Source organism: Centropristis striata, chromosome 3, assembly GCF_030273125.1.
Source record: "Centropristis striata isolate RG_2023a ecotype Rhode Island chromosome 3, C.striata_1.0, whole genome shotgun sequence".
Lineage (NCBI taxonomy): Eukaryota > Metazoa > Chordata > Actinopteri > Perciformes > Serranidae > Centropristis > Centropristis striata.
In genome coordinates, this window is record NC_081519.1 from 33,625,997 (window position 1) to 33,651,364 (window position 25,368).

Consider the following 25,368-nt stretch of genomic DNA (forward strand, 5'->3'; position numbering starts at 1 on the left):
GGAACAGTTAGGATTGGACCAACAAACAAGCAAGCAAACAAACAGACAAACAAACAAACATATTTATATTTATATATTATTCTTGATGTTCACAATACTTTTAAAGAGAAAGGCGGGACAGGCGACCACGCCCACGTAGGAGACAGGAAGTGTGAACCATTTCATAGCATTGGCGTAGCTTGTTTTGGGCCATCATACTTCTGTCCAGTATCTTTGATCTTAGTTCTGTGTTTTACTCCCAAAGACTCTGCTGGAGAGCTGCCCCAGTGCCACACGGGGAAAAAGAAGGTGGACAACATTTGTTTCACTGTTCAGATCTAGCCACATGTGAATCTTGGGTTCATTTCTGAATTTGAACTAATGTGAGTTAAATGCAGCAGCATGTCCATTCACTTCCCAAAATGTCAGGTCACCTCCATTTTGATCATCTGGCAAGAAACAGAGAGATGTCTCTCTCCCAAGATGCCTTGGTTTATGACACCTAAAGATATCCTCATTGGTCAGGGGACCTTTGACACCGCAGGAGGGGATACAGGCCAATTATTTGTCATGAGACATCCCGAAATCCCTTCACATGATCTCCTGCACCAACTGGTACTAAACTGAGAGTGGTCTTGATTATCTCCTGACAAGAAAGCAGAAAATCCTGTTAATTCATGAAAAGAAGTGGTGCAAGAGACGGGGTTAAGATTCATGGGCTGTATATAAGATTCAGAAATGGATCAAACCAACTCGTGTATGTATTCTTATTCATGCCATTAAAGGCTGTCAGCTGAATTTACTAAATAATTGTACAAATGAGAATAAATAAACCAAATCAACGATTTCAACAGCAATGACTTGAATAAAAGTATCTGACGTTTTCTTGTGTGTCTCATTATGTTTTAAGATTTAAAATGAATGTGAATAATATTTTTATAGCGTTAAAAGTGGTGAGTTAACTGAGTTATATTTTAACTTCTCCACGACAGTCAACCTACATTCAAATTTCCTTTTAGAATCATCATAACTTTTGCATCAGCCTACAGCAAACATCAGTCTGCATGTTGCAGAGAAACAGGAAGTTTGGAATGAGACACTCCCCTGTGTGACGTGTAGAGCAAGAGCTGCACCCTTCACCTGACTCACCTGAGATAAACCAGGAAACAGTTTGTTAATCTTCTTCACTAAAGAGAGACACGGACTGAAAAACAGATGATCAGATTCACCTTCCTCTGAGTGAGTTCAGCTACAGGAGAGAAAAGTAGAAACTACTACACTGTTGCTTCGATCTGCCGACACTCCACACACTGAATGTGAGTTTGACTAAGAACACAACTCAAAGTAAGTTTCAGTGAAGTTAGTAAAGGAGGGAGGGGGACCATGACTGACTGTACTTTCTGTTTGCTGTGTTTTCAGCTTCACTCAGAGACTAAATGGCTTCAAGATCAGAGGAGGATCTCTGCTGTCCGATCTGTCATGACATCTATGGAGATCCTGTTGTTCTATCATGTAGCCACAGCTTCTGTAAAGACTGTCTGAAGAGCTGGTGGAGAGAGAAACAAACACGGGAGTGTCCAGTTTGTAGGAGAAGATCTTCAAGGGATGAACCACCCTGTAACCTGGGGTTAAAGAACCTGTGTGAGTCCTTCTTACAGGAGAGAGATCAGAGAGCTTCAGAGGCTCTCTGCAGTCTGCACTCTGAGAAACTCAAACTCTTCTGTCTGGACCATCAGCAGGCAGTGTGTGTTGTCTGCAGAAACTCAGAAAAACACACCGACCATATATTCAGACCCATCAGTGAAGCTGCACAACAACACAAGAAGAAACTTCAGGAAGCTCTGGAGCCTTTAAATAAGAAGTTAAAGGTTTTTAAAGAAGCTAAAGTGAAGTTTGATCAAACAGCAGAACACTTTCAGGTCCAGGCCCGATTCACAGAGATGCAGATTAAGGAGCAGTTTAAGAAGCTTCACCAGTTTCTAGAAGAGGAAGAGGAGGCCAGAATGGCTGCACTGAGGGAGGAAGAGGAGCAGAAGAGTCAGATGATGGAGGAGAAGATGGAGGCTCTGAGCAGAGAGATAGCAGATCTTTCAGACACAATCAGAGCCACAGAGGATGTGCTGAGAGCTGAACACGTCTCATTCCTGCAGAACTACAAGGCTGCAGTGGAAAGAGTCCAGCAGCGCCCCCTGCTGGAGGATCCACAGCTGCCCTCAGGAACTCTGATAGACGAGGCCAAACACCTGGGTAACCTGACCTTCAACATCTGGAACAAGATGAAGGACATGGTCTCATACAGTCCTCTGATTCTGGACCCAAACACTGCTCATCCAGACCTCATCCTGTCTGAAGATCTGACCAGAGTAAGAGCAGGAGAGAAACAGCAGCTTCCTGATAATCCAGAGAGGATTGATTATTCCTTCTCTGTTCTAGGCTCTGAGGGCTTTAACTCAGGGACTCACAGCTGGGATGTCGAGGTTGGAGACAGTGAACGCTGGACACTGGGTGTGTTAGCAGAGTCTGTCCAGAGGAAGGGTCTCATACAGTCTGGATTCTGGGGAATATGGCTCTTTGAAGGTAAATACTCAGCAGGATCATCGGGTCCAACCACAGTTCTTCCAGTGCTGCAGAAGCTCCAGAGGATCAGAGTGAATCTGGACTGGAACAGAGGAAAGCTGTCGTTCTCTGATCCTGATACTAACACACACATACACACCTTCACACACACTTTCATTGGGAAGATGTTTCCAATTATTGGCACTGTGGGTGAATTGAAGATATTTCCACAGAAGATCTTTGTGACAGTGGAACAGAGCAGTTAGGGATAAAAAGGATGATTATATTAATTATGTTGTTTATGCCTTGAAGGTAAAAGTCACTAAAATAACTCTTGCACTCTGCACTTGCTCTCCTGATTCCAAATACAAATTTATTTATTTTTTAGTTTTTAGTTTTTAGTTTTTTCTTTTGATAACTTAGTCTGCTTGGCCTTTTATTGGTTTTTGATACTCTGTATATTTTAGATGTTGAATTTGTTATTATTTCGGCTTGGAGCTATGAAGACCAGCAAACACTTTGTGGAAACTGATTGGATCCAAATAAAGAGAAAATAATCTATCTTTCAGTAATTGCATATTTGAGCGGCCAGATTATAAAGTTTCAAAACATTTAAAACAAAGAAATAATTACAATAATTTATATAAAATGTTCACTATTTATATATTTATGAAAATATCAAACATATATTTTTTACAATTCTTTATTTAATGTCATAAAGAAAAACATTATTCTAAGTTAAAGTGCATTTTGAATTCTGCTGTTGGTCATTTTAAAGTGGACGTCTCAGTTTGAAGGTGTTGTTCTTAATTCAGGTTCAGACTTTAAGTAATGTTGTTGATTTAAGAACATTAATTCACATGAACATTAATGCTGAATGTACATTCATTCCTGTTTTCATCAATATAATAAAAAATATGTCCTCATTTAGTAGTCATATTCTGCCTCTTTAGTCCCAACACCTGCACCTTCCTTGCCCGCCATTTCACTAACTTAAATACAACCCTGACAAAGTTGGGACGCTGAGTAAAACATAAAAAACCTCTGAATGTATTAAATGTAGATTTCAGTTTACATTTACAAACACGAAATGTATCAGTTTCAACATGAACCTCTTGAAAACCAGCTGCCAGGATAGTCTTATGGGTCTAGGGAACGGTTAGGATTGGACCAACAAACAAACAAACAAATATATATATATTATTCTTGATGTTCACAATACATCCAAAAGAGTGACGGGAGAGGCGACCACGCCCACGTAGGAGTCAGGAAAGTATGCACCATTTCATAGCATTAGTAGCTTGTTTTGGACAATTCCTACTGTCCAGTATCTTTGATCTTAGTTTTGTGTTTTACTCCCAAAGACTCTGCTGGAGAGCTGCCCCAGTGCCACATGGGAAACAAGAAGGTGGACAACATTTGTGTCATTGTTTGGAGCTAGCCACATGTGAATTATGGGTTCATTTCTGAATTTGAACTAATGTGAGTTAATTGCAGCAGCATGTCCATTAACTTCCCAAAATGTCAGGTCACCTCCATTTTGATAATCTGGCAAGAAACAGAGAGATGTCTCTCTCCCAAGATGCCTTGCGTTTATGACACCTACAGATATCCTCATTGGTCAGAGGACCTTTGACACCGCAGGTGGTCTAGTGTAAAGACCAGATCTCCCCCTGATTTTCCTCTCTCTCCACTGTTTGCGAAGCAGCAGCACCTAAATCCCCCCACCCCCCTCACCTCCTGTAGAGGTCAGGTTGAGGCCCTTCTGCAAAAAATCTTCTATTTCGATAAGGATTTCTGAAACAACTCCCAGTCGTAATTGGTGCACCCAAAGGTTGGTTTATTGAACACACGTTCATTGCAACTGCCAGAAAGACTTCCTCAACAAACAGGAGTGAGCGAAAATTAATTTGCAAGATGGCAAATTATTGAAACCCAGCCTTCAACTAAATCAGCAAAGAACTCCTTTTTACATTTTTGATGCCCTGTTGCGTGAGGCATCCTCTAACTGTAAGAGATAACATTACTACATTATTGGTGCTCCTTGTGCAAGGTATCATTTATTTGTCATGAGGCATCCTGAAATCCCTACACATGATCTCCTGCACCAACTGGTACTAAACTGAGAGTGGTCTTGATTATCTCTTATAACTACTGACAAGAAAGCAGAAAATCCTGTTCATTCATGAAAAGAAGCGGTGCAAGAGACGGGGTAAAGATTCATGGGCTGTATATAAGATTCAGAAATGGATCAAACCAACTCGTGTGTGTATTCTTATTCATGCCATTAAAGGCTGTCAGCTGAATTGTACAAATGAGATTAAATAAACCAAATCAACGATTTCAACAGCAATGACTTGAATAAATGTGTCTGATTTTTTCTTGTGTGTCTCATCATGTTTCAAGATTTAAAATGCATGTGAATATTTTTTTCCTGTTAAAAGTGATGAGTTAACTGAGATCCACGACAGTTAACCTACATTCAAACTTCCTTTTAATATCATCATAACTGTTGCATCAGCCTGCAGCACAAATCAGTCTACATGTTGAGCAGAAAATCCAGAACTGACACACCCCTGTGTGACATGTAGAGCAAGAGCTGCACCCTTCACCTGACTCACCTAAGAAAATCCCGGAAACAGTTTGTTATTGTTTGTCACTAAAGAGAGACACGGACTGAAAAACAGACGATAAGATTCACCTTCAGACCAAACTAACAACTTCCTCTGAGTGAGTTCAGCTACAGGAGGGAAAAGTGGAAACTACAATACTGTTGCTTCGACTTGCAGACATTCCACAAGCTGAATGTGAGTGTGACACGACTTAAAGTAAGTTTCAGTGAAGTTAGTAGAGGAGGGAAGGGAGCCATGACTGACTGTACTTTCTGTCTGCTGTGTTTTCAGCTTCACTCAGAGACTAAATGGCTTCAAGATCAGAGGAGGATCTCTGCTGTCCGATCTGTCATGAAATCTATAGAGATCCTGTTCTTCTATCATGTAGCCACAGCTTCTGTAAAGACTGCCTGAAGAGCTGGTGGAGAGAGAAACAAACACAGGACTGTCCAGTTTGTAGAAGAAGATCTTCAAAGTGGGAACCACCTTCTATGCTGGTGTTAAAGAACCTGTGTGAGTCCTTTTTACAGGAGAGAGATCAGAGAGCTTCAGAGTATCTCTGCAGTCTGCACTCTGAGAAACTCAAACTCTTCTGTCTGGACCATCAGCAGGCAGTGTGTCTCGTCTGCAGAGATTCAGAAAAACACACCAACCACAGATTCAGACCCATCGATGAAGTTGCACAACAACACAGGAAGAAACTTCAGGAAAAATTAGAACCTTTTAAGGAGAAGTTAAAGGTTTTTAAAGAAGTTAAAGAAGAGTTTGACCAAACATCAGAACACATTCAGCTCCAGGCCCAATGCACAGAGACACAGATTAAGGAGCAGTTTAAGAAGCTTCACCAGTTTCTAGAAGAGGAAGAGGAGGCCCGAATGGCAGCACTGAGGGAGGAAGAGGAGCAGAAGAGTCAGATGATGGTTGAGAAGATGGAGGCCCTGAGCAGAGAGATAGCAGCTCTTTCAGACACAATCAGAGCCACAGAGGATGTGCTGAGAGCCGAACACATCTCATTCCTGCAAAACTACAAGGCTGCAGTGGAAAGAGTCCAGCAGCGCCTCCTGCTGGAGGATCCACAGCTGCTCTCAGGAGCTCTGATAGACGAGACCAAACACCTGGGCAACCTGACCTTCAACATCTGGAACAAGATGAAGGACATGGTCTCCTACAGTCCTCTGATTCTGGACCCAAACACTGCTGGTCCAGACCTGATCCTGTCTGAAGGTCTGACCAGAGTGAGAGGGGGACATAAACAGCAGCTTCCTGATAATCCAGAGAGGTTTGATCATTACTACTCTGTTCTAGGCTCTGAGGGCTTTAACTCAGGGACTCACAGCTGGGACGTCGAGGTTGGAGACAGTGGAGACTGGTTTCTGGGTGTGTTAGCAGAGTCTGTCCAGAGGAAGGGAGACATAGATTCTGGATTCTGGGGAATAGTGCTCTATGAAGGTAAATATTTAGCAGAGTCACCAGACTCAGACACTGACCTTCAAGTGCAGAAGAAGCTCCAGAGGATCAGAGTGAATCTGGACTGGAACAGAGGAAAGCTGTCGTTCTCTGATCATGATATTAACACACACATACACACCTTCACACACACTTTCACTGAGAGGATGTTTCCAATCATCGGCGTTGTAGGAGAGCTGAAGATATTACCACAGAAGATCTGTGTGACAGTGGAACAGAGCAGTTAGAGATAAAGAAGGTTGTTTGATTTTTATTGTTCAAATCTAATTTTATCTGTATTTAGTTGTACATTCATGTACTGTACTTTTGCTTTCAAGACATTAATGCTTTCCTGAATAATGTATTCAGATTCAGGTACATCCTTAGTAAGTATGGATGTATTCAAATGTAGACACAGCATTGGTTAGTGCTGGCATGACCTATGGGCTCACATGAGTCCACCAAATGTAATGCACAATTTAATTAATGGCAAAAATTTTGGTCCATAATTGCCAGGTCAGCACTGTGCAGGGCAGCTGTCTGCCTTCAGCATGTGTGCAAATGAGGCAGAGTTGGAAATTGTTTATAACTCCAGTTGAGAATCAGGATTGTGCATTATACCACCCTTGTGGGGTGTGGTTGTGTGTCCCTATGTGTGTGTGTGTGTGTGTGTGTCTGTGTGCTGGTAGAATAAACAAAATTGAGTGACACTAGTGTTGAAAAACCTCCACAGCGTGCCTTTAACTTGTAAATGGTGATACATTCACCCACTTTTTTTTAAAGAAACAAAACAAACAAATGATGATCAATTTGGGAAAAATAGAGAAAATAAAAGTTTCTCATGAAATCTCCAAATGACTCTGAAACTAAAATCCTGTTGGGAGGCATCGGCATCTACAGAGCCAGTCTGTCCGGTCCCATCACTGGGCAGGTGGCTGAACATATTGCACATCACCAGAGGAGGTACATATAGATCCCTAAAGGGTTTTTTCAGCAAAACAGCACAAGGCAGATTTATTATGCACATCTGGTAGATTTATACAGCACATAATCTCACAGATGCCCCAAAACTGTTAATGAACTTGCAGACATGCATTCAGTATCAGGGCTACTGAGAGACAACAAGTATGAAATGTATATATTAACAATGTAATACTGAATACTGTGTTTTATTTACAAAGAAACTAATAAAAATATTAATTAAACCTTTCCAGCTGTGAGTCTTAATCAGTTTAGGTTTCCTGCTGCCCCACAAAGTGAAGACAAACTGTTCTAAATAACTGAGTGAATAAACTCCTAGTGACAACAACTGTAAAATAATCAAATAAAAATATAAACATAAGGTAGTGGTTCCAATGTGTTTTGGCTTTTTACTCCACATTTAAGTATTGGTTCAAATTAAATTATTATTAAAAGGAGGTGTGGTTTTCATTTAATGTGTGATGGCTCTAAATATCTCTCAAGTCTTGCAGAAAGAGTTACATATCTCTATTTTTATTGTTTGCCTTTGGTCTGGGTTAGGGTTGCACGATATTATCAGCACATTATCGGTATCGGCCGATATTGGTTTAAAAATGAACTATCGGACATCGGCCAACACGGCGATATCCGCCGATATAATAAACCGATTAAATAATGTGGTGCTGCTTACTTGATTAAATGCACAACCTCGGCGCCTATGTCTGCCATATGTTCGGAATTTCATCTCTCTGTTGCACCTGAAGCACATGTTTACTTATTATGTCAATTGTGTAATTGGCCAAATTTGCCCTGATTGTGGGTATTGTTATTGATAATATCAGGGAGAGCATCATCCAAGTTTTGAGTAGGATGTATCTTTTTGTATTTTATTTGAAAGCAATTGTCAAAAATAAGTATGCAGTTTTAAGCATCAAGTAAGTTTTTTAATAAGTTTTTCTTATTTTGCACAAAGAATGAATATTACATAACAAATGTGATAAAAGTATGCTCCACAATACTGTACGCTAATTCCACTACAGAAGAGAGATGAAGATCTCCGCAATTAGTTGTGTGGGAAAAAAAATATCAGTATTGGTATCGGTTATCGGCTGAATGAAAAAAACGGCATATCGGATATTGGCAAAAAATCCAACATCGTGCATCCCTAGTCTGGGTAACAATCCTGTTCACACTTTTACAATAACCAATCCCATTTTTTCCTGATCTTTAATGGATGCGAGCAAGCATTCCTCAGTATGTGAACTGAAGGCTGCCACTTTAGCCATGTTTCCCTCTCAGCCTATATTTGATAACATTTTGGCAAACTTGCACCATTAGAAGAAAGCCGAATTAGCTTTTAGCAATTCATGTTTTCAGTGTACCTGCAGGTGTTCAGACAACTCTCACGGGATCACTTTGACCCTGAAGAAAACTTTGTGAGGATTGTGAGGCAAGTTCTGGAGTTTTAAGGATATTTGTGTATTTCTAAACAGATTTATGTTACAATCTGATGAGAAGCTGATATCTTCTGTCAGAAGCCTGAATTACACTGAAACTAAAAAAATATGACATTTTTAAAAATAAATTTGATATAAAATTTTTGGTATAAAGTTGCCAAGAACATAGAAGTTTAAGATGAATATTTATTGTCGAGTCAGTTTAACAGTATAATACATTTTGTGGCAGTAAGAGGCCTGACTGGAAGACAAGTAGACATGTTTAGTTGACTGAACGTGAAAATATGTGTTAGAGAGTTCAGGAGAAGGAGGAAATTATCCATCCATCCATCCATTTTCCTCCGCTTATCTGGGGGCCGGGTCGCGGGGTCAGCAGGCTAAGCAGGGCATTCCAGAGGTCCCTCTCCCCAGCCACAACGTCCAGCTCCTTCTGGGGGACCACGAGGCGTTCCCAGGCCAGGAGAGACATATAATCCCTCCACAGTGTTCTGGGTCTTCCCCGGGGCCTGATATTTTCAAATAACTCCAGTAACATGTGCCACCCACTCAATGAAAACAGCTCTTCGACAATGAAGTTTTCACTTTTATTGACATTTCATTGTTAACAGAACATGGTGTTATTGGTATATAATTGGCGTGGGACAGTAAAACCAAACCAGACATAGAAAAAAAACTCCAGTCATGTTAGCAGTTTAAATAATGAAACTTTGTCTCATTTGAAATAAAACTGAATAATCTTCTCAAGTCATAAACGTAAACATGCCTATACAATATAAGCATCGTCATATAAATGGTTTAACATTATGTGCAAAGGATGATGACTCATCTTAAATAAGACAGAAATAAAAATACAAAACTTTTTAAAAGCTTTTGTTGGTCTCCATATTTACACGAGCTGATTTTTGCTTCCCGACTGGAGAGGACTATGTGTTGACTCTATAAAAAAATCCTCAAACAAAACGGTGCATCATTTCGCATGTAAAGAAGTGAGCAAAGGTCAGATTTTTTTCATTTTGATTTTATAATCAACCCATTTAGTCAAAAAACCCAAAACCAAACAAAAATCATAAAGGTATTTACAGAAAACTTTTCTTTTTCGTCATAAGAAAAACTAACTGAATCTCTCTTAAAGCTATATCTGATAAAATCTCCCTAGAAGTAGTAGTAGTAGTAGTAGTAGTTGTGATATTATCCAAAGAACTTCAATATATTTTGTTACTTCAAAAAGTCTGCCCAGACTACCGTTGATATGTTTTTATTCACCTACGCATATTTTTTTTTTAAGAAAAGAGAACGTTAGAAACTAAAGGCAACAACAGGCAAGTTAAAGGAAGACTTAGCCACTAATGCCACACTCCAAACTCACAGCAACGTTTGCCAGAGATGACTTTGTCCTTTGCTCCGCTGGGGTTTGTGATTGTGATGTTGTCAGACAATTGAACAGGTGTTATCAACAGTTATCAGCACATAAGAATGGGCGAGTAGAGGCCTGCTTCACATGCTGGTAGGTCAGTTGGTCGTTATCAGCACATCGAACGGGCTGATATACTAACGTGTGTTGTTGTTTCAATTCCGTAGCTTGATTTCAGACTTTCCTACAACTGTTTTTAGCTTTGTTCATTTTAAATAGTATTTTTACTTATTCATTCACCTTGTCTGTTAACTGTTTTTTGAATTTGTATGTCTGTACTGTCTGTAAATGTACTCGTCGTCACTGTAAATGAGGGAAACCTCAGTGTCTTACGAGTTTAAATAAAGTGTATAAATTAGTGGCGCACTCTACCAGCTGCAAGTAATTATGAATGATAGAAGTCAGGCGGCCTGAGCAGTGAGGCAAACAGGAAGTGCCTTCAGCTGCATTCTACCAAAAATTCGAACAGGGGTGCACTGTGACAGCGGTTGCAGAAGCATTTGGGTCCTATCTATCTCAATACAAAATGAGTCAACTTCTCACTTGATTTATTACCTAGTAGAAAATCTTCTTCAATACAATATGATGTTCATGTGTAAATAATGGTCCAATTTAGAGGAAATAGATGATAAAGAATCATATGATTTCTGGCAGGGCTACATATACATATATTGATTTGATTGACAGGTGCTTAACAAGGTGAGCCGACTTTAAAAAGGTGTGAGCTCGTTTGTCGTTGTCTGTTATTTCGTCTGGTTTTGTCTCAGAACTTTTCACACTGTATTTTCACTTAATAACAATTTATTTGAAAATGTATTGTTTTCATTTAAAAATGTCTTGTTCAGCATTTGGTTGGACTAACGGACACTCGTGACTCGTGTCCGTGTTTAAACGAAAGTCGGCAATGTCACTTGATCAGTTATCGTCCGTTACTGCGTCCCTTCTGGTGCACGCATGGTCCTTGTAACACCTTCATTTCTGCATACATGTACATGCATTTAATTGACTTTTTAAACTATCTTTTACAACATCTCATATGGGATTTTTTCCCCCCTAACCTTAGAGACGTAGTTTTGTGGCGAAGTCGTTAGGAAACTGCTGCCTTTTAACTAAACGTAACCACTTTGTTTTCAGCGAGTGGCCTTTAAATGGGCTGATAACGACCTGCTCAACCTGCCAGCAGGCGGCGCTGACCCATACTTGCCAATACTTAGAGATGATAACCGCTGATAATGATTCAATCGCTTGAGAACATTTGAAACAGTCAACGGATATGGATATTAAAATAGGTCCTGTTGCTGTTAACTGTTAAGAAAACAACAACATATTGTTTTTTTCTCACCTTCCATTTAAAACGTGTGTCTGTGTAAAATACGGTCACTTCGGCATAAGAAGGCTGATTTGATACCAATTTATGGGAATTAGCTGAAAGAGTCTGTTGACATATGTAAAGGATCCTATTCATTTCCTCTGGAGAGCAGGAGATCTGGCATAAACACAAACTCAATATCATACAAATATGAATCAAGATCCTGTTACTGCGTTGCATATTTCTCACCTCAAATGTTTTCAGAAACATAATTTTGTGACTGTTTACCTGTAAAATGAGAATCGGCCTATCGACCTGTTTTGATTTTTGCCTGACTCAGTGGATCTCAATGATAACAGTTGAAACTTCCCATTTTCACTTGAAAGTACAAATCTTGTCTGATTTGTTTAACAAAAGACAAATCTGCATCATTATGTTGTGTTGTGAGGTTGTGGGAAAGTTTTTGGATACTTTTCATAATGCAGATTTACCATCCTTGGCAAGTATCATCCTGGTTTGGGAGTGGCAATATCAGATAACTAAGTCTACCTTTAAAGGCAACTCACTGTTGTCCAAAGCCACCAGAACATCACCAGACCCGGGACAAAACGACTCTGAGGTGAGGACACCGAAATCAGCTTCTTCATGAAGCTAAACTCAAGCCAAATTGTGACTTCTGTCGTTTTTTCCCCTGAACTTATCTGCCTGCCACAATGGAAACTGAGCTCCTTCCTTTCGCCTTTGTATTGACACTTTATGCTCACATGAAGGATGCACAGTACGTGGTGTGACGTGGCCAAAAAGGAGGAATGTGACACATAGAAAGACGAGCATTGAGAGGTGGCAGGTTTGGATGCAGAGGCAGACAAATCCAGCGTAAAAGAAGTCAGTTTCAGTGACAGTTTGTCCCAGGTCTGCATACTATAACCATAAAAGAGGCAAATGTTCAGAGGACCCTTTGCCCTCTGTGACACATACAGGACAGAGCTGAATAAATAAGTTTCAAACAGAAGAGCGGTGGACAGACAGTGTCCACCATAGAGTTTAAAAGTCTCATGTACATATATTTTGTCTTTATGTGTGTTCCATAAGTAATATGAATAAGCGACAATAAATCACTACGGTATGTTTTCTTCAAGTACCCTTCTTCCATTTCCACAAACAGACATCTGCTGAAATACACTGTACTTTTGTAAACTGCTATTCTTCTGTAAATCTCAGTAAATATTTACACAGTTTCAGACTTTTCAGAGGGCGGTGTCTCATTATTTAAAGCAACTACAAGAAGTTCAATCACAGCAGCCCGGTCTCATTCCCAACTCAGGCTTTCTCTTGACAGTCATGTAAACCCATATTATTATTATCAAACACTTCGGGTAAATGACATTTGGAGTGGAGGTGGATGGGTCAAACAAACCCAGACTTCAACACAGGAGGCCGGCGTTTTAAAACCAAAAGTCTACGCTGTTATTTAGAGTCAACCTGTGTAACTGCACCGGTAGTGAAGTGCGGAAATTGCTGTTCTTAAACCCAACCAGCATTAAAAAGAAGCTCCGCCTTTCTTACAGATGCTTCCAAAATAAATGCACGTGCAGCCAGATCCAGTTCTTTACGACATGAGGCAGTGCTGCTCATGGAAACATTTCTGCTTTTCTCCACAGAGGGCGCCAAAAGTTCTTGAAAGTTCAGACTTCAACACAGGAGACCAGCGTTTGAAACCAACACTCAACGTTGTTATTTGGAGTCAACTTGCATAACTGCATCCGGTAGTTGAATTGTTGTTTCTAAGTCCAACCAGCATTAAAAATAAGTTGCATCTTCCTAAAACGCACTACAAAATAAATGCATGTGCAGCCAGATCAAGTTCTTTACGACACGAGGCAGTGCTGCTCATGGAAACAAAGTTCTTGTTAGTTCAGAGGCGGCTGATCATCTCCTGTGTGAAACCAAAAATCAATGTTGTTATTTGGAGTTATCCTGTGTAACTATACGTCTGGTAGTCAAGTGCAGAAGTTGTTGTTTTCAACAGCAACAATTATTAAAAATAAGCTCCGTCTTGCATGTGCAGCCAGATCAAGTTCTCTTCGACACGAGGTGGTGCTGCTCATGGAAACACTCCTGCTTTTCACTACAGAGGGCACCAAAATCAACGCAAAATAAAAGTTCTTGTAGTTGCTTTAATTGTATCTGAGTAAATATTTTTTTTTCTTTTAGGTAAAACATGACAGAAAGAACTGTTTTACCTGCTCACCACCCTCCTTGTCAAAAGTCTCCCCCTCTCTCGTTAGCTACTGCACGCCACCCAACAACCTCCACAACCTCCTTTAATAAAACTGTAACCTGATGAGGATGATGTGAGAAAAGAAGTCATTCGTCGTCAAAGCAACATCGGGGCTGCAGGAGCCAAAACAGTTAAAAAACAACAACAAAACAAAACCAAAAAAACAAGCAAGCAACCAGAAAGTTGTCGGCTTTAACGCCCCATGAACCGCAGTAGATATCAGCATGAGGAACTGCATGAGAAGAGCTCTTCTCTCCCTCAACGTCTACTGCTGAAGTGCCGTGAAGCAAGGCACTTAATCCCCGATTGCATCAGTGCAGCGACTCAGTGGCTTGCAACATATGAGGAGATGAGCGGTGATTTAATCTGCCTGTAAGACCTACAGAAAAGTACCTGATAAGTGAAGTAATAATCCTGTACTCGAGTTAACTACACCTCTTGTCACTTACATTATGAATGAGCACCAATAACAACAATGACGGCGAGAGTGAGTGAAATGAATTTGGAGATTTTGTTATTACATGCGGGTGTGTTGGAGTGGGATGGAAACCCCTCGTTAACTCCATGAAACGTTTCCCCCCTGAGGGAGAAAGCTGCAGCTCTGCCTCCCGTCACCTCTCACGTTTAATCACACGGTAACAAACCTCGAGCCTGGAGCTCCGATATATTTACAAAGTCCAGCAGCGTCCAGTAGAGAAACCACGCAGCTGCAACACGTAACGGAGCACATGAACATCTTGCCCTCTCTTTGCCCGTCTCGTCGGAGAAGTGCACGAAGCAGAAAACCTGATTTTCATCAATAAGAGTTTCAGCTGAGAGATAAATAAACTGATAATATTTTGCCTGTAGTGTTTTCCCCCCAAGATTAAGGAAGACAATCTACGAGTTAAAACAGAACACAGTGATATCAAGATAAACAGTCCAAAGAAATGGAGCCATTTAAACGACTGATGGCTACAGTACTCAGTGTCATCTTCATCCCAACAGCTCCTCATGGATTCACTGAATCATTTCCAGTTCCTGTTCATTTATAACAGTCTGGCTGTATCGTGAGCCATTTCTTCAGTGTTTTGTTTTTTAAAAACTATGAAAAACTGTTAAAATAGTTGTGAGTTAAACGATTTTTATTCCATCTTCTGTGAGAGAAGATGTTTATCAATAGATATTTAAAACTGGACATATTTTTCATATTAACTTCAATCACAAGTTCAATAAATTTGACATGTTTTCCCACCAGTGATCATATTCTTATTATCTGCATATACTGAATATTAATGTTTATGGTTTTGGTTTGTTTGTCTGCAGAAATATAGAAAAAAACTGCTGTCCTGAATTTAATGAAACTTGGTTGGATACACAAATGATTTTTCACTTTTCAAGTTTGTGACTGAAGCTGAAATGATGAATCTGTGAATCTGATTAGAGTGACTGATGTTAATAAAAAATTACCAACTTTTTTTTAACATTTGATAATAATAATATAAGTGGTGTTTCAAGTAAACATTAGTTGGTTCCAGCTTCTTAAATGTGATTTTTTTCCTGCCAACTGAATATCTTTGGGCTGTTGGATAGAAAAAAACAAGCAATTTGAAGATTAATTGATTGATTGAACTGATTAAATAATAATGAAGAGAATAATTAAGTCATAACCCTGCATGTGAGCCTGCAATGCAACTTTACAGTTTCACTCCAATTTTGATCAAATGCCTGTTTTTGTATCACGCAGCTGTCTGGAACTTCACCCTCAGGTAAAGAAAAACACAAAGAGAAGTTTGGTCCAATAGGCAGTTTTCTAAGATAGACATTCATGTTCCCACATCCCTCCCAGCAGACTGTGTTCACTGAATATAGGCTTTAAGGTAAGAGAAGCAGAATGTCTTGTTCTGTGTTTATTGTACACCCTCAAGGAACAAATATGCATTTTTTTCCCTCCCTCCGACTCGAAAAACGGCGCTGTAGGGACATCGATTTGTGCTGAATGCTGCGTGTGCTGAATTGCTCTCGACAGCAGCAAGTAATTGCACGGATGTGCGGCGAGAACACATTCAATTACTGCAGGACAGAGAGCGTGGTGAGCAAGGTACCGAGAACAAGACGCAGGGGAGACAGGGACAGACGTCACGCCGTCTCTTAAAACACGCTGCTGCATTATTATATGAATAGTACAGTTAATAATCTCTCAATGCAAAGAGAGGTGTTTAAATGTGAGCAGCAGAGTCACACAGACAGTGAAGATAAAGAGTGACTCAGCGCGGATGTACCGACTCGCCCCACTACAGGGATTTCTCGCCCGGGGTGGGAGGTCATGGACGGGGGACTCCAAACCCCTCTGGGGAGCCGACTGGCCTCCGACTGAACCGTCATGAGTCAGAGTGCAGTTAATGACATTTAAATGAGCAGCTTGTGTGTTTAAATAAAGAGCTGCAGAGCTGCTGTTTTAAGAGATGTGGTGAGTGTTACACAAGGTGACGTAGGTCTGCCTTTCTGTGTTTGCGTGCACAAAAACTTGAAATGTCGGCAGCTAAAACGTGTTCTGGTGAATATGAACGAGCTGTGCAGCAGTTACACAATTATAAGCAAGTCAGACACGATGAGAGATAGAGTTTGATCTGTTCTATTGAATCTTAACTGGAAAAGGTGACCACACCACGACATGGTCTTATCTAATGTAATTATATACAGCTGTTCCCTTCTGCACTTTAAATGGGAGTAAATAACTTTGAGTCTGGTCTCACAGAAACACATACGACCTATAAATGAGCTCCTGATCACACCGAGCTCCAACACAACTTAATAAAAGAGAATAAAAATAAATAAATAACACAAGGTGGTCGACAATCGACAGCCTAGAGCCAAAGACAACAAGGAATTTTGGCACTTTTGACAAAACTGGTGACAAAGTAAAAGCTTTTGTAGTTTTAAACCAACAATAAAAGCAGTTATTAAAACATAACTAAAAAGACTGAAACGTGGACATTCAGACGGTGCATCGATAAAAAATAATCTTCAGAAGAGAGACAAGCAGAGAGGCAGGGATGCAGACGGACGGAGGAGAAGGTAAAAGATTAGATAGACGGAGAGGGGAGAGGCCAGATGGACGGGAAGAATTACAAGAGGACAGCGAGAAAAGACAGAGAGAGGACAGTCGGATTAAAGCGAGGGATGTGGAGGGCGAGCAGGCCCTATTAGAGCTTTGTGAACAGAAGTACTTCATTAAGCTCGGTCGATGTCGAAGTGCTGCAGACAGCATACTAATGCAGACCCTCCTCCTCCTCCTCCTCCTCCTCCTCCTCCTCTCTGCATGGTGAGGAGCCTCCCTCCTCGCTGGTGTCGACAGAAATACAAAGATGTGGATAAGACAGATTCAGCTAACTAGTTCAGCTCAGGGCCCGTTTTTAAAAATGTTGCTTTTTTTTATCAAACTTCTAAGAATTGCTCTTAATTACACCCAATGTAGGATTAAAAGTTCTCTGCTGAGCGTTCACACACATTTATCAAGCAACTTAGTGTAAGAGTAATATTTAAAAAAAGCTCTCAAGTGGTTAATCCCATGCACATTCAGAGAAGAACGAGCCAATCAGAAACAACAATTTACCCTCATCTGTAATATTCTTCATCCTTATAGTTTATGCATGTGCAAAAACATGATTTAAAATGTTCAAAATGCTCATTCTATTTCTGTGAACTGTAATATCTACTGTAGCAATAAATAAAAATAAAACATTATTTAGAAGATATAAATAGGAATCAATTCATAGGGAATTCCCTATAAATTCCACTGCAAGAAATTCTGCTGCTGGTGGAAAAGATATGTCAAATAACCAGAATGTCATTAGAAACAAAAAAAATAGCAGCTTCATGCCAAAAAGTTCAACTAAATTAAATGACACTGCTTTATCATAAACAATCATATTTTGTACAATTACGTAGAACATAAGCAGCTTTCATTTTGAAGTTTGTGAGCAGGAGTAAAAAGATTACCTTTAGATTTCACTCTTAGCAGTTTGATAAATGCGAGCCCTGGCTGTGTGCAGCTCAGTGAATATGAGACACAGAAAAAGCTGCTGAACGTCGTTATAAGCCGATGACTCACTGTTCTAGGTCTGCATAAACCATCAGTACAAGCTGTTTTATCTGAGCGGGGGTTTTAAATCTGAATGAATGATGATGAAGATGTTTTTTTGTTGTTGTGTGGTGAAGAGAAGAGAGAAAAAGGTCCTCTTTGACAGTTTTACAGCTCCATACAACTATAAATTAAATAAAATCCAGAGATCCACAGAGAGACCCTTCTTTTTGTTATGGCCTTTCTACCTACATTTTAATCTTCAAGTTTTGTATTTTTTAAGCCATTTCATTTTTTTTTTCTTCATTAAATTTCCTCTGACTTAATAAGTTGAAGTAGTTCAAGCTGTCGTTAGAACAAACTTGGAGGTTGTGTCTGGCTTTAAGGAGCGTTTTCTTCCTGCCCCAAATCCTTGTTATGTTCACTGAGAAGGAGAGTCGCGTTGTAGGTCCCAGAAGAAAGAGTCAAAGTTCAGCGTCGCTCGGAAGACCCGGAGAGGTCCTGGGCAAATCAGGTGCGTCATCTGTCTGTAAGCCAATCAGAGCCTCCCGGAGTCTTTGCAGACTTGTTCTAGACGCCCTCAGTCGGATGTTTGACGCGTCCTCGCCCGGTGACAGATGGGAAAAGCCAAAATCTGAATCCTTGTTATTTTACACTGAAGTGCCTGTGACCAGGCATGAATCTCTCTCACACTCACACACACACACACACACACACTCTCACACACACACATACACACACGCATACACACACACACACACACACACACACACACACACACAGCTGATGTCTAAATCTACTTCCACAGAGCATCTTCAGTGTCCGACCTTTTATCACTAGCTAGCGTCTTTCTGCACAGACTTTTCATCGTTTTTTTTTTTGCTGGCGTTCATGGCCGTGAGCCAACAAGAGCCAGTGAATATTCTGAGGACTTCTGATGCCCTTCAATCCGTGAACTTTGACCTCTTCAAAAAGAGAGTTGCCTGTCATACCCACTCCTGAACAGGGTATTTGTAGTAGTGCTGCGTCATGGTGTTCTGCTGCACTCCTTTGTTCTTGAACTGAAATATGGTGTACACCAGCACCAGGATGCACAGCGACAGAATGCAGGGGATCACCACGGCGATGGCGTTGACCGTCGTCGGGACGTCGTTGATGGTCACCATGATGTCCACGTCGTCGAGGGGCAGCTGGCGGTCTCCGCGGTTACCCTTGCTGCCGGAGCGCTCCATGTCGGACTGGTCGCAGCCCATCCAGTCGCGCAGGATGGACTTGGGGTATCCGGGTTCCACCGTCAGCTTCTGGTTGTCGAACTTCCAGTACTCTTTCCCCTTGTAGAAGTACGTGTAGACTGAAGACGGGAGGATGAGCGGGAGGGGGAGATGGAAGGAGGTGAAGGGCAGAGAACAGAGGGGAAATTAGTGCTTTGAGTTTCATGAACGACACAGAAGAGCTAGAAAACAGCGAGCAAATGTAAAAACATTTATTTCAGACCACTGGTTTGTGTCACAGCTGTCCTAAATAAACAGCATTAGTAATTACCAAAATCACGTTTTAAGTTTCTGTAATGGTTAATACACCACTATGTAGAAGCTCTTTAACCCAAGCAATATTTTTAATGCTAAAATATAAATTATTGTTATCCATCCATACTATCCATACTGTTTTAGCAAAAAATTGTAAAAATAGTAAAGTACATTATTATTTCTTGATTGAGTAGAATTATAGTTATTTACTTGCATTCCTGAACAGAAAAATTAATTTAAGTGGTTGAATGTTATGTTGATTAATTTCCGGCTCAGATCTGGCTGTAAAAAGGTGAATTCAGTTTGTTAATAACAATAATAATAACAATTATACTTAAGATTTAAACAAGATTTTGAAAGATTTCTGAAATATCTATGTTTTCTTGTTTTCATGACAGGTAGTCTAATAACTTTGTTAAGCACTGTATCTATCTATATCTATATCTATATCTATATCTATATCTATATATGCACTCATTTCACAGTTATCATGAACTGGGAAATCATCTTAAGAGACCAAAGCCGTTTGTTTGCTGTAAACTTGTTTGTTTCGGCTGTAAAGTTTGGCATTTTAACATGAGGGTCTGTGGGGATTGACTTGCTTTCGGAGCCTCGAGTGGCCAGATTTTGGCACTTCACGATTCATTCTTCAGTCCCGGAGGTTTCTACTTGGCGCCTAAATGCCCACAGCAACAGGTGAGAACTGATGGACTTGTTGTGACAGGATTTGTTCATTTTCAGTCATTATTCACTGTACAAACAGGTTTTTGAATGGATGAAAATGTGCAATTTTAGAAAAAACGTATTAAAAAACCCTATATTAATTCACAAGGAGATGGAAATTGTAATTAGTCACATACTTGATGTTTAAATTAAATGTTATATTCATCTTGGTTTAGTGTGTAAGCATGCTGACATTTAATAATAAGCACGACAAGTCAATGTTGTTTTTGACGTAACTTAAAACATAAGACACACTTCAAAACACTTAGAAAAAGTATGTTTCCTTTAAATGGTGATCAAAAATATGCACTTTATTGTCAAGATAAACTGTAATAACAGGCATTATCATCAGTGTTTGAGGTTTCAGACGGTCCTTGAATGGATCATCAGTTAGCAAAGTTTCCGTTTAAAAAAAGTGACCAAAACTTGTCTTAAAATGTTGATATTGTCAGAATCTCTTTAATATTATTATTTGCACTAACCAGATCCTGTTAAAAACATTAAATTATTCTCCTCAGAGACACTGTGAAGCCCTGATTGATTCTGCTGAGATGAACGGTCACGTGACAAATATTCACTGAAAATCTGTTTACACAGAGCAGAGAGGAGAGGACAGGAGAGGCTAGGAACAGGACAATACTTTTATACATAAACATAAATTCATGTTATATATGTATATATAAATTGTATTTTATTCATATAAAAAAACATCATCAGAGAAATTTAACTTGCTCTTTTTTATGATTTATGTCATTATTACTGTGTTATTCTGCACAAAATACGTGTTTGATTTGTGCACATTTCTAGCCATGATGCCATGGAGCTGCAAGACTGGATTATATATGCATTGCAGTGGAAAAAAAAAGGCCACAGTTAATGTAAAAAGACCAAAAAATCCCTGAAACTGCCTGTTGGGGCTCAGTGTTTTGTTTGACCGGTTCAGTGTGAATTCACAACCAAACACCACATCACTACGACCAAGAAACTCCTCAGTTCCTCAAAAGCTCGCTGTGAGGAGACAAACACTGACACACAGTGACAAACACAGTCCTTCACTCTTTAAGAAAAGCTTTCTCTGTAACTGAAAACATCCATCAGTGTCCTCGGCTTCCTCCCTGTGACGCAGAATCTCATTAGAGGCAATAATGTTTCTATTGTGACACTGTGGTTATAGGCAGCTACAGCGTTTCAGTCCCAGCAGTGCTTGTTTTTATTGAAGGGCAATATTATGTAATGCCTGAGAGACTGGAGCTGCGAGACAAATGGGACGGTGTGTGAGCCAGAGATTAACCCTCACCAAACACACACTCACAGTCTGACACACACACACACACTGGCAGATGTGATGAAAAGCTAAAATAACTATGTGTTATTTAATATTAGTATTTTATTAAATATCAGCAGGTCGGTGTTTCTTCCGGACTGACAGCTATATAAAGATACTGTCTTGGTTCCTTTTATACATCTCGATTTATTCTCCAGTTTTATTCTAGATCAGTTCAGAAATACTTGCTTATCTAAAGCTGCACAGAAACACCTTGACAGTTTTGTGGTTATTAAAACACATTTGAACTAAAGATGCATACTCCAGCTGCATTTATTTTACACTCAAACACAATCATTCTTTATTTAATAAACCTTCTTTAATGGCTGTAGGTGCTGTAAGTAATAAAGGTGTGTAAAGGTGCAGCAAGTGGGAAAGCAAACAGTTTTTTGACCACAGTGGAAATGTTTTTTTTTGAAAGGCTAAATGGCAGTAGATATGAATTAAAGCTGAATATTTAATTGGAGAAAATTGTTACATCTATTTGCTTCCAATGAATAAGGACCTTTTGACTTTACAAAGCTCCAGAGTTATTGGAAATGTCAAGTCAAAAACAATCCAATGTAGCCACCACTGGAATAGAAGACACACACACACACACACACCCATCCTTATACTTCTATCTTTGTGAGGGCCATCATTGGAATAGTGAGTTCCCTAGCCCCTTACCCTAACCCTTAACCTAACCTTCACCATGACAACCAAATGCTCAACCCTAACCCTAACATAAACCTAATTGTAACCAGAACCCTAAAACAAAGTCTGAAATCTCAAAAAAACCTTTAAAGAAGTGAGGACTGGCAAAATGTCCTCACTTCACAAAAATGTCCTCTGTTGGTTAAAAATGTGTCCCGGTCCTCACTATGTATTAAATACAAGAACACACAAACACACACACATCTTTATATAGTTGTGAGGACCACCACTTCCCCTAGCCCAACACACACAATTCAGGGTTTACCATCTCTGTTACGACCTTCCCTGAGATTCATACAGATGATTAATTAAGGCTTTTAGAGGCTATCCTAGCATTTTCTCTGTGAGGACCGGGACAAATGTCCTCACAACTATAAATGTCCTCACACTGTTGGTGTTCTACCAAGGGCTGGCCCTCACAACTATATAAAGACACACACACACACACACACACACACACTCTTGTGTTGCCCCTGAAGTCCCTGCAGGACTGGTTCTCATCTAACACCAAGACACTACGCCCGACTGACCATCTCACCGCCTCTGATCTCACACTCACACACACACACTCACACAGCCTCTGAGGCCGCCTCAAGGTCATGAGGTCACGACTCGACAAGTGGAAGTGATGATGTGCACTTTTCCTCTGGCAGACAGTGTGTGTGTGTGTGTGTGTGTGTGAGTCTGCCACTGCACATCAGCGTGACTCATTCAGTCACAAACACCTGACGAGTCTGTAAACACGCTTTAAACTCTCCTCATTTCTGCTGCCTTCTATTGTTGTGTTTTATACATTTATTTCATTGTTATTTAACTCTCTGGAGTCTCCGATCACACCGCCGTGATCAGATCACACAATTTTAAAAGCTTCAGCAGCTTGTTTCTGCCGTCAGCTTCCCTCTAAAGTTCTGCCCTCAAACTCCATGAGGCCAGTTTGTGTTTGATGATGATAAAACCAGTGATAAGGTCAAATATATTTAGTATAAACCTATAGAACTAGATGCTCTCCTCTTTTTACCTCTTATATGTTAGATTTATAACCACGATTTAAAACTCTTCACTGAGCATCAAGCATTTTATGTTTTTTCTGTGTTTTTGTTGATCCAGTAAGTCAGTGATAAAATAATAATCAGGTCATACAGGCGAGGCTGTGCTTAAAACAGTGATACCAACAAAGTATGGTAAATATTTTTTAACTTTATATACAGGCAGAATGAGTCAAAGGATTCAAAAACTGACAAAACAGCCCAAAACTCAGTTCTGCCTGCAAAAATACAAACATGTTCTCTCTAACCTGTTATCTCTTTGACACCTGCATGGTTTATGCTGTATAACTGACCATCTTTATAAAGTCTGGTGATGTACTCACATCCCTCCCGGCTGATGAAGGCGCCCTGCGGTCCGTCCGGGATGCCCTTCCACACAGAGATGGGTTTGGGGTACCCTGGGTCCGCCGTGTGCTTCTCCTCGTTGTAGCGCCAGTACTGGTCCCCTTTGAAGAAGTAGGTTTTTCCGATGGGCTCCCAGCGCAGCGCCGTGTCGATGCCGTCTTTGGGGAGGCAGCTGCCCAGCTCCACCAGGCTGTGAGGGTACCCCGGCTCAGCCGTCACCTCCTTAAACACCCAGTACTTATCACCTGGAAAACAGAAGTCAGTGGTTTTATTATAAGACATATTTTCAGGTCTACTATCTCAAAGTTTATTCTCAAGTTCTGCTGTTCGACCCTCTCAACCCCAACGAGCCGCTTCAGGGCAATTTTTGCTCTTTTAACATTTTCCTCTCTGTGTCCTTGTATTTCACTGCAATATAATAAATCTATATACATCTATAAGTCCTACAGCTCTATGGAATCAGCACAAACATGACTAGATTTGGGAGCAACTCAAACATGTCTTTGTGCAGAATTATACAGTTAGAATGACAAAAATAATAAAAAAAACATCCACATATTAAAGTATTGTCATGTTTCCAGCCTCTCCTGTCCTCTCCTCTCTGCTCTGTGTAAACAGACTCTCCTGTCTACTCCCCTCAGCTCTGTGTTAACAGATTTTCAGTGAATATTTATCACGTGATCGTTTGTCTCAGCAGAATCAATCAGGGCTTCACAGTGTCTCTGATGAGCAGAATTTGTGAATGTACCAGGATCTGATTCGTGCAAATGCTTTATTTTAAATGACACGTGTAGAATAAAGAGATTTTTTGAAAATTTTAAGCTTAATTTTGGTTACGTTTTGATTTTTGAATCGTGACAAAAATGCCTGTTTTTACAGTTTCTCTCTATGATAAATTGTATGTATATTTGGCGGTTTCTTAAACAAAACACCCTTTTTAAACCCACCAGTGGGATTTAAAGGCTGAGTCTCTTAACAGACACTGACAATTTCCTATTGTTTCCCTTGGTTCATTATTAAAAAAATATTATTTATTGGTTGGAATCCAGATCATCAGCAAATCATGCTGGCGGAATGACAATATAACAGAGGTGGAAATATGACCTTTAGAAATAAATCTAATTAGTTTATAATTGTTTTGAAATAGTGAAGAAACAATTAAACTGGAGCAGAGCACAGACGCTGCTTTTCTTCAGTTAGGAGACTGTGAAATGAAACACTATTAAGCTTCCACTTAGTGTTCAGAAGATAAATGTGGCAAATATAAAGAGAGATTAAAAAACTGGTGATTAAATCATCGAACTACTCTATAAAAGCCGTTTTACAGGGCAGTTAAACTCTTTTAAATCGCCTCTGAAAGAAAAACATCTGGGAACAATGAATAGAAACAGAGACGCTTATGGTTTCCTGCAGCTGCAACTTCTGTAACTTAACTGTATATTAAACTGGGAACATACTGACAGATAAATACAGCTTTTATCATTATAATGCCCCAAGGAGCCACACACACACACACACACATATATACTGTTTGTATTAAATTAAAGACTGAGACAAAGTGGTTATTTAGTTATTTTTTCCCTCACATTTGAGGTCTTATTTTTGTAGTTTGAGTCATTACTCTGATGTGTTAT

The 25,368-nt window shown here is 39.9% G+C and overlaps 3 protein-coding genes across 3 annotated transcripts in view; 2 read left to right on the forward strand and 1 right to left on the reverse strand.

Moving 5' to 3' along the window:
- Positions 1 to 1,415: 1,415 nt before the first annotated feature.
- Positions 1,416 to 2,868, forward strand: LOC131968804 (nuclear factor 7, brain-like). The gene has a single exon (XM_059329830.1). The coding sequence runs from the start codon at positions 1,416 to 1,418 to the stop codon at positions 2,799 to 2,801; it is 1,386 nt and encodes a 461-aa protein (XP_059185813.1). The 3' UTR covers positions 2,802 to 2,868.
- Positions 2,869 to 5,434: 2,566 nt separating this feature from the next.
- Positions 5,435 to 6,841, forward strand: LOC131968880 (nuclear factor 7, brain-like). Its single transcript, XM_059329929.1, has one exon. The coding sequence runs from the start codon at positions 5,456 to 5,458 to the stop codon at positions 6,839 to 6,841; it is 1,386 nt and encodes a 461-aa protein (XP_059185912.1). The 5' UTR covers positions 5,435 to 5,455.
- Positions 6,842 to 18,846: 12,005 nt separating this feature from the next.
- The window catches only part of mmp24 (matrix metallopeptidase 24), a 77,700-nt gene continuing 71,178 nt past the window's right edge, over positions 18,847 to 25,368 (reverse strand). The window contains exons 9-10 of the mRNA XM_059329460.1: positions 23,713 to 23,979; positions 18,847 to 19,425 (exon numbers count right to left, since the gene is read on the reverse strand). Of these exons, the coding sequence (XP_059185443.1) occupies positions 19,061 to 19,425; positions 23,713 to 23,979 (632 nt within the window). The 3' untranslated portion in view covers positions 18,847 to 19,060. The remainder of the gene's footprint in view (positions 19,426 to 23,712; positions 23,980 to 25,368) is intronic.

What these genes read in the sequence shown, in the direction of transcription:
- LOC131968804 (XM_059329830.1), top strand. Translation starts at nt 1,416, where the DNA reads ATGGCTTCAAGATCAGAGGAGGATCTCTGCTGTCCGATCTGTCATGAC.
- LOC131968880 (XM_059329929.1), top strand. Translation starts at nt 5,456, where the DNA reads ATGGCTTCAAGATCAGAGGAGGATCTCTGCTGTCCGATCTGTCATGAA.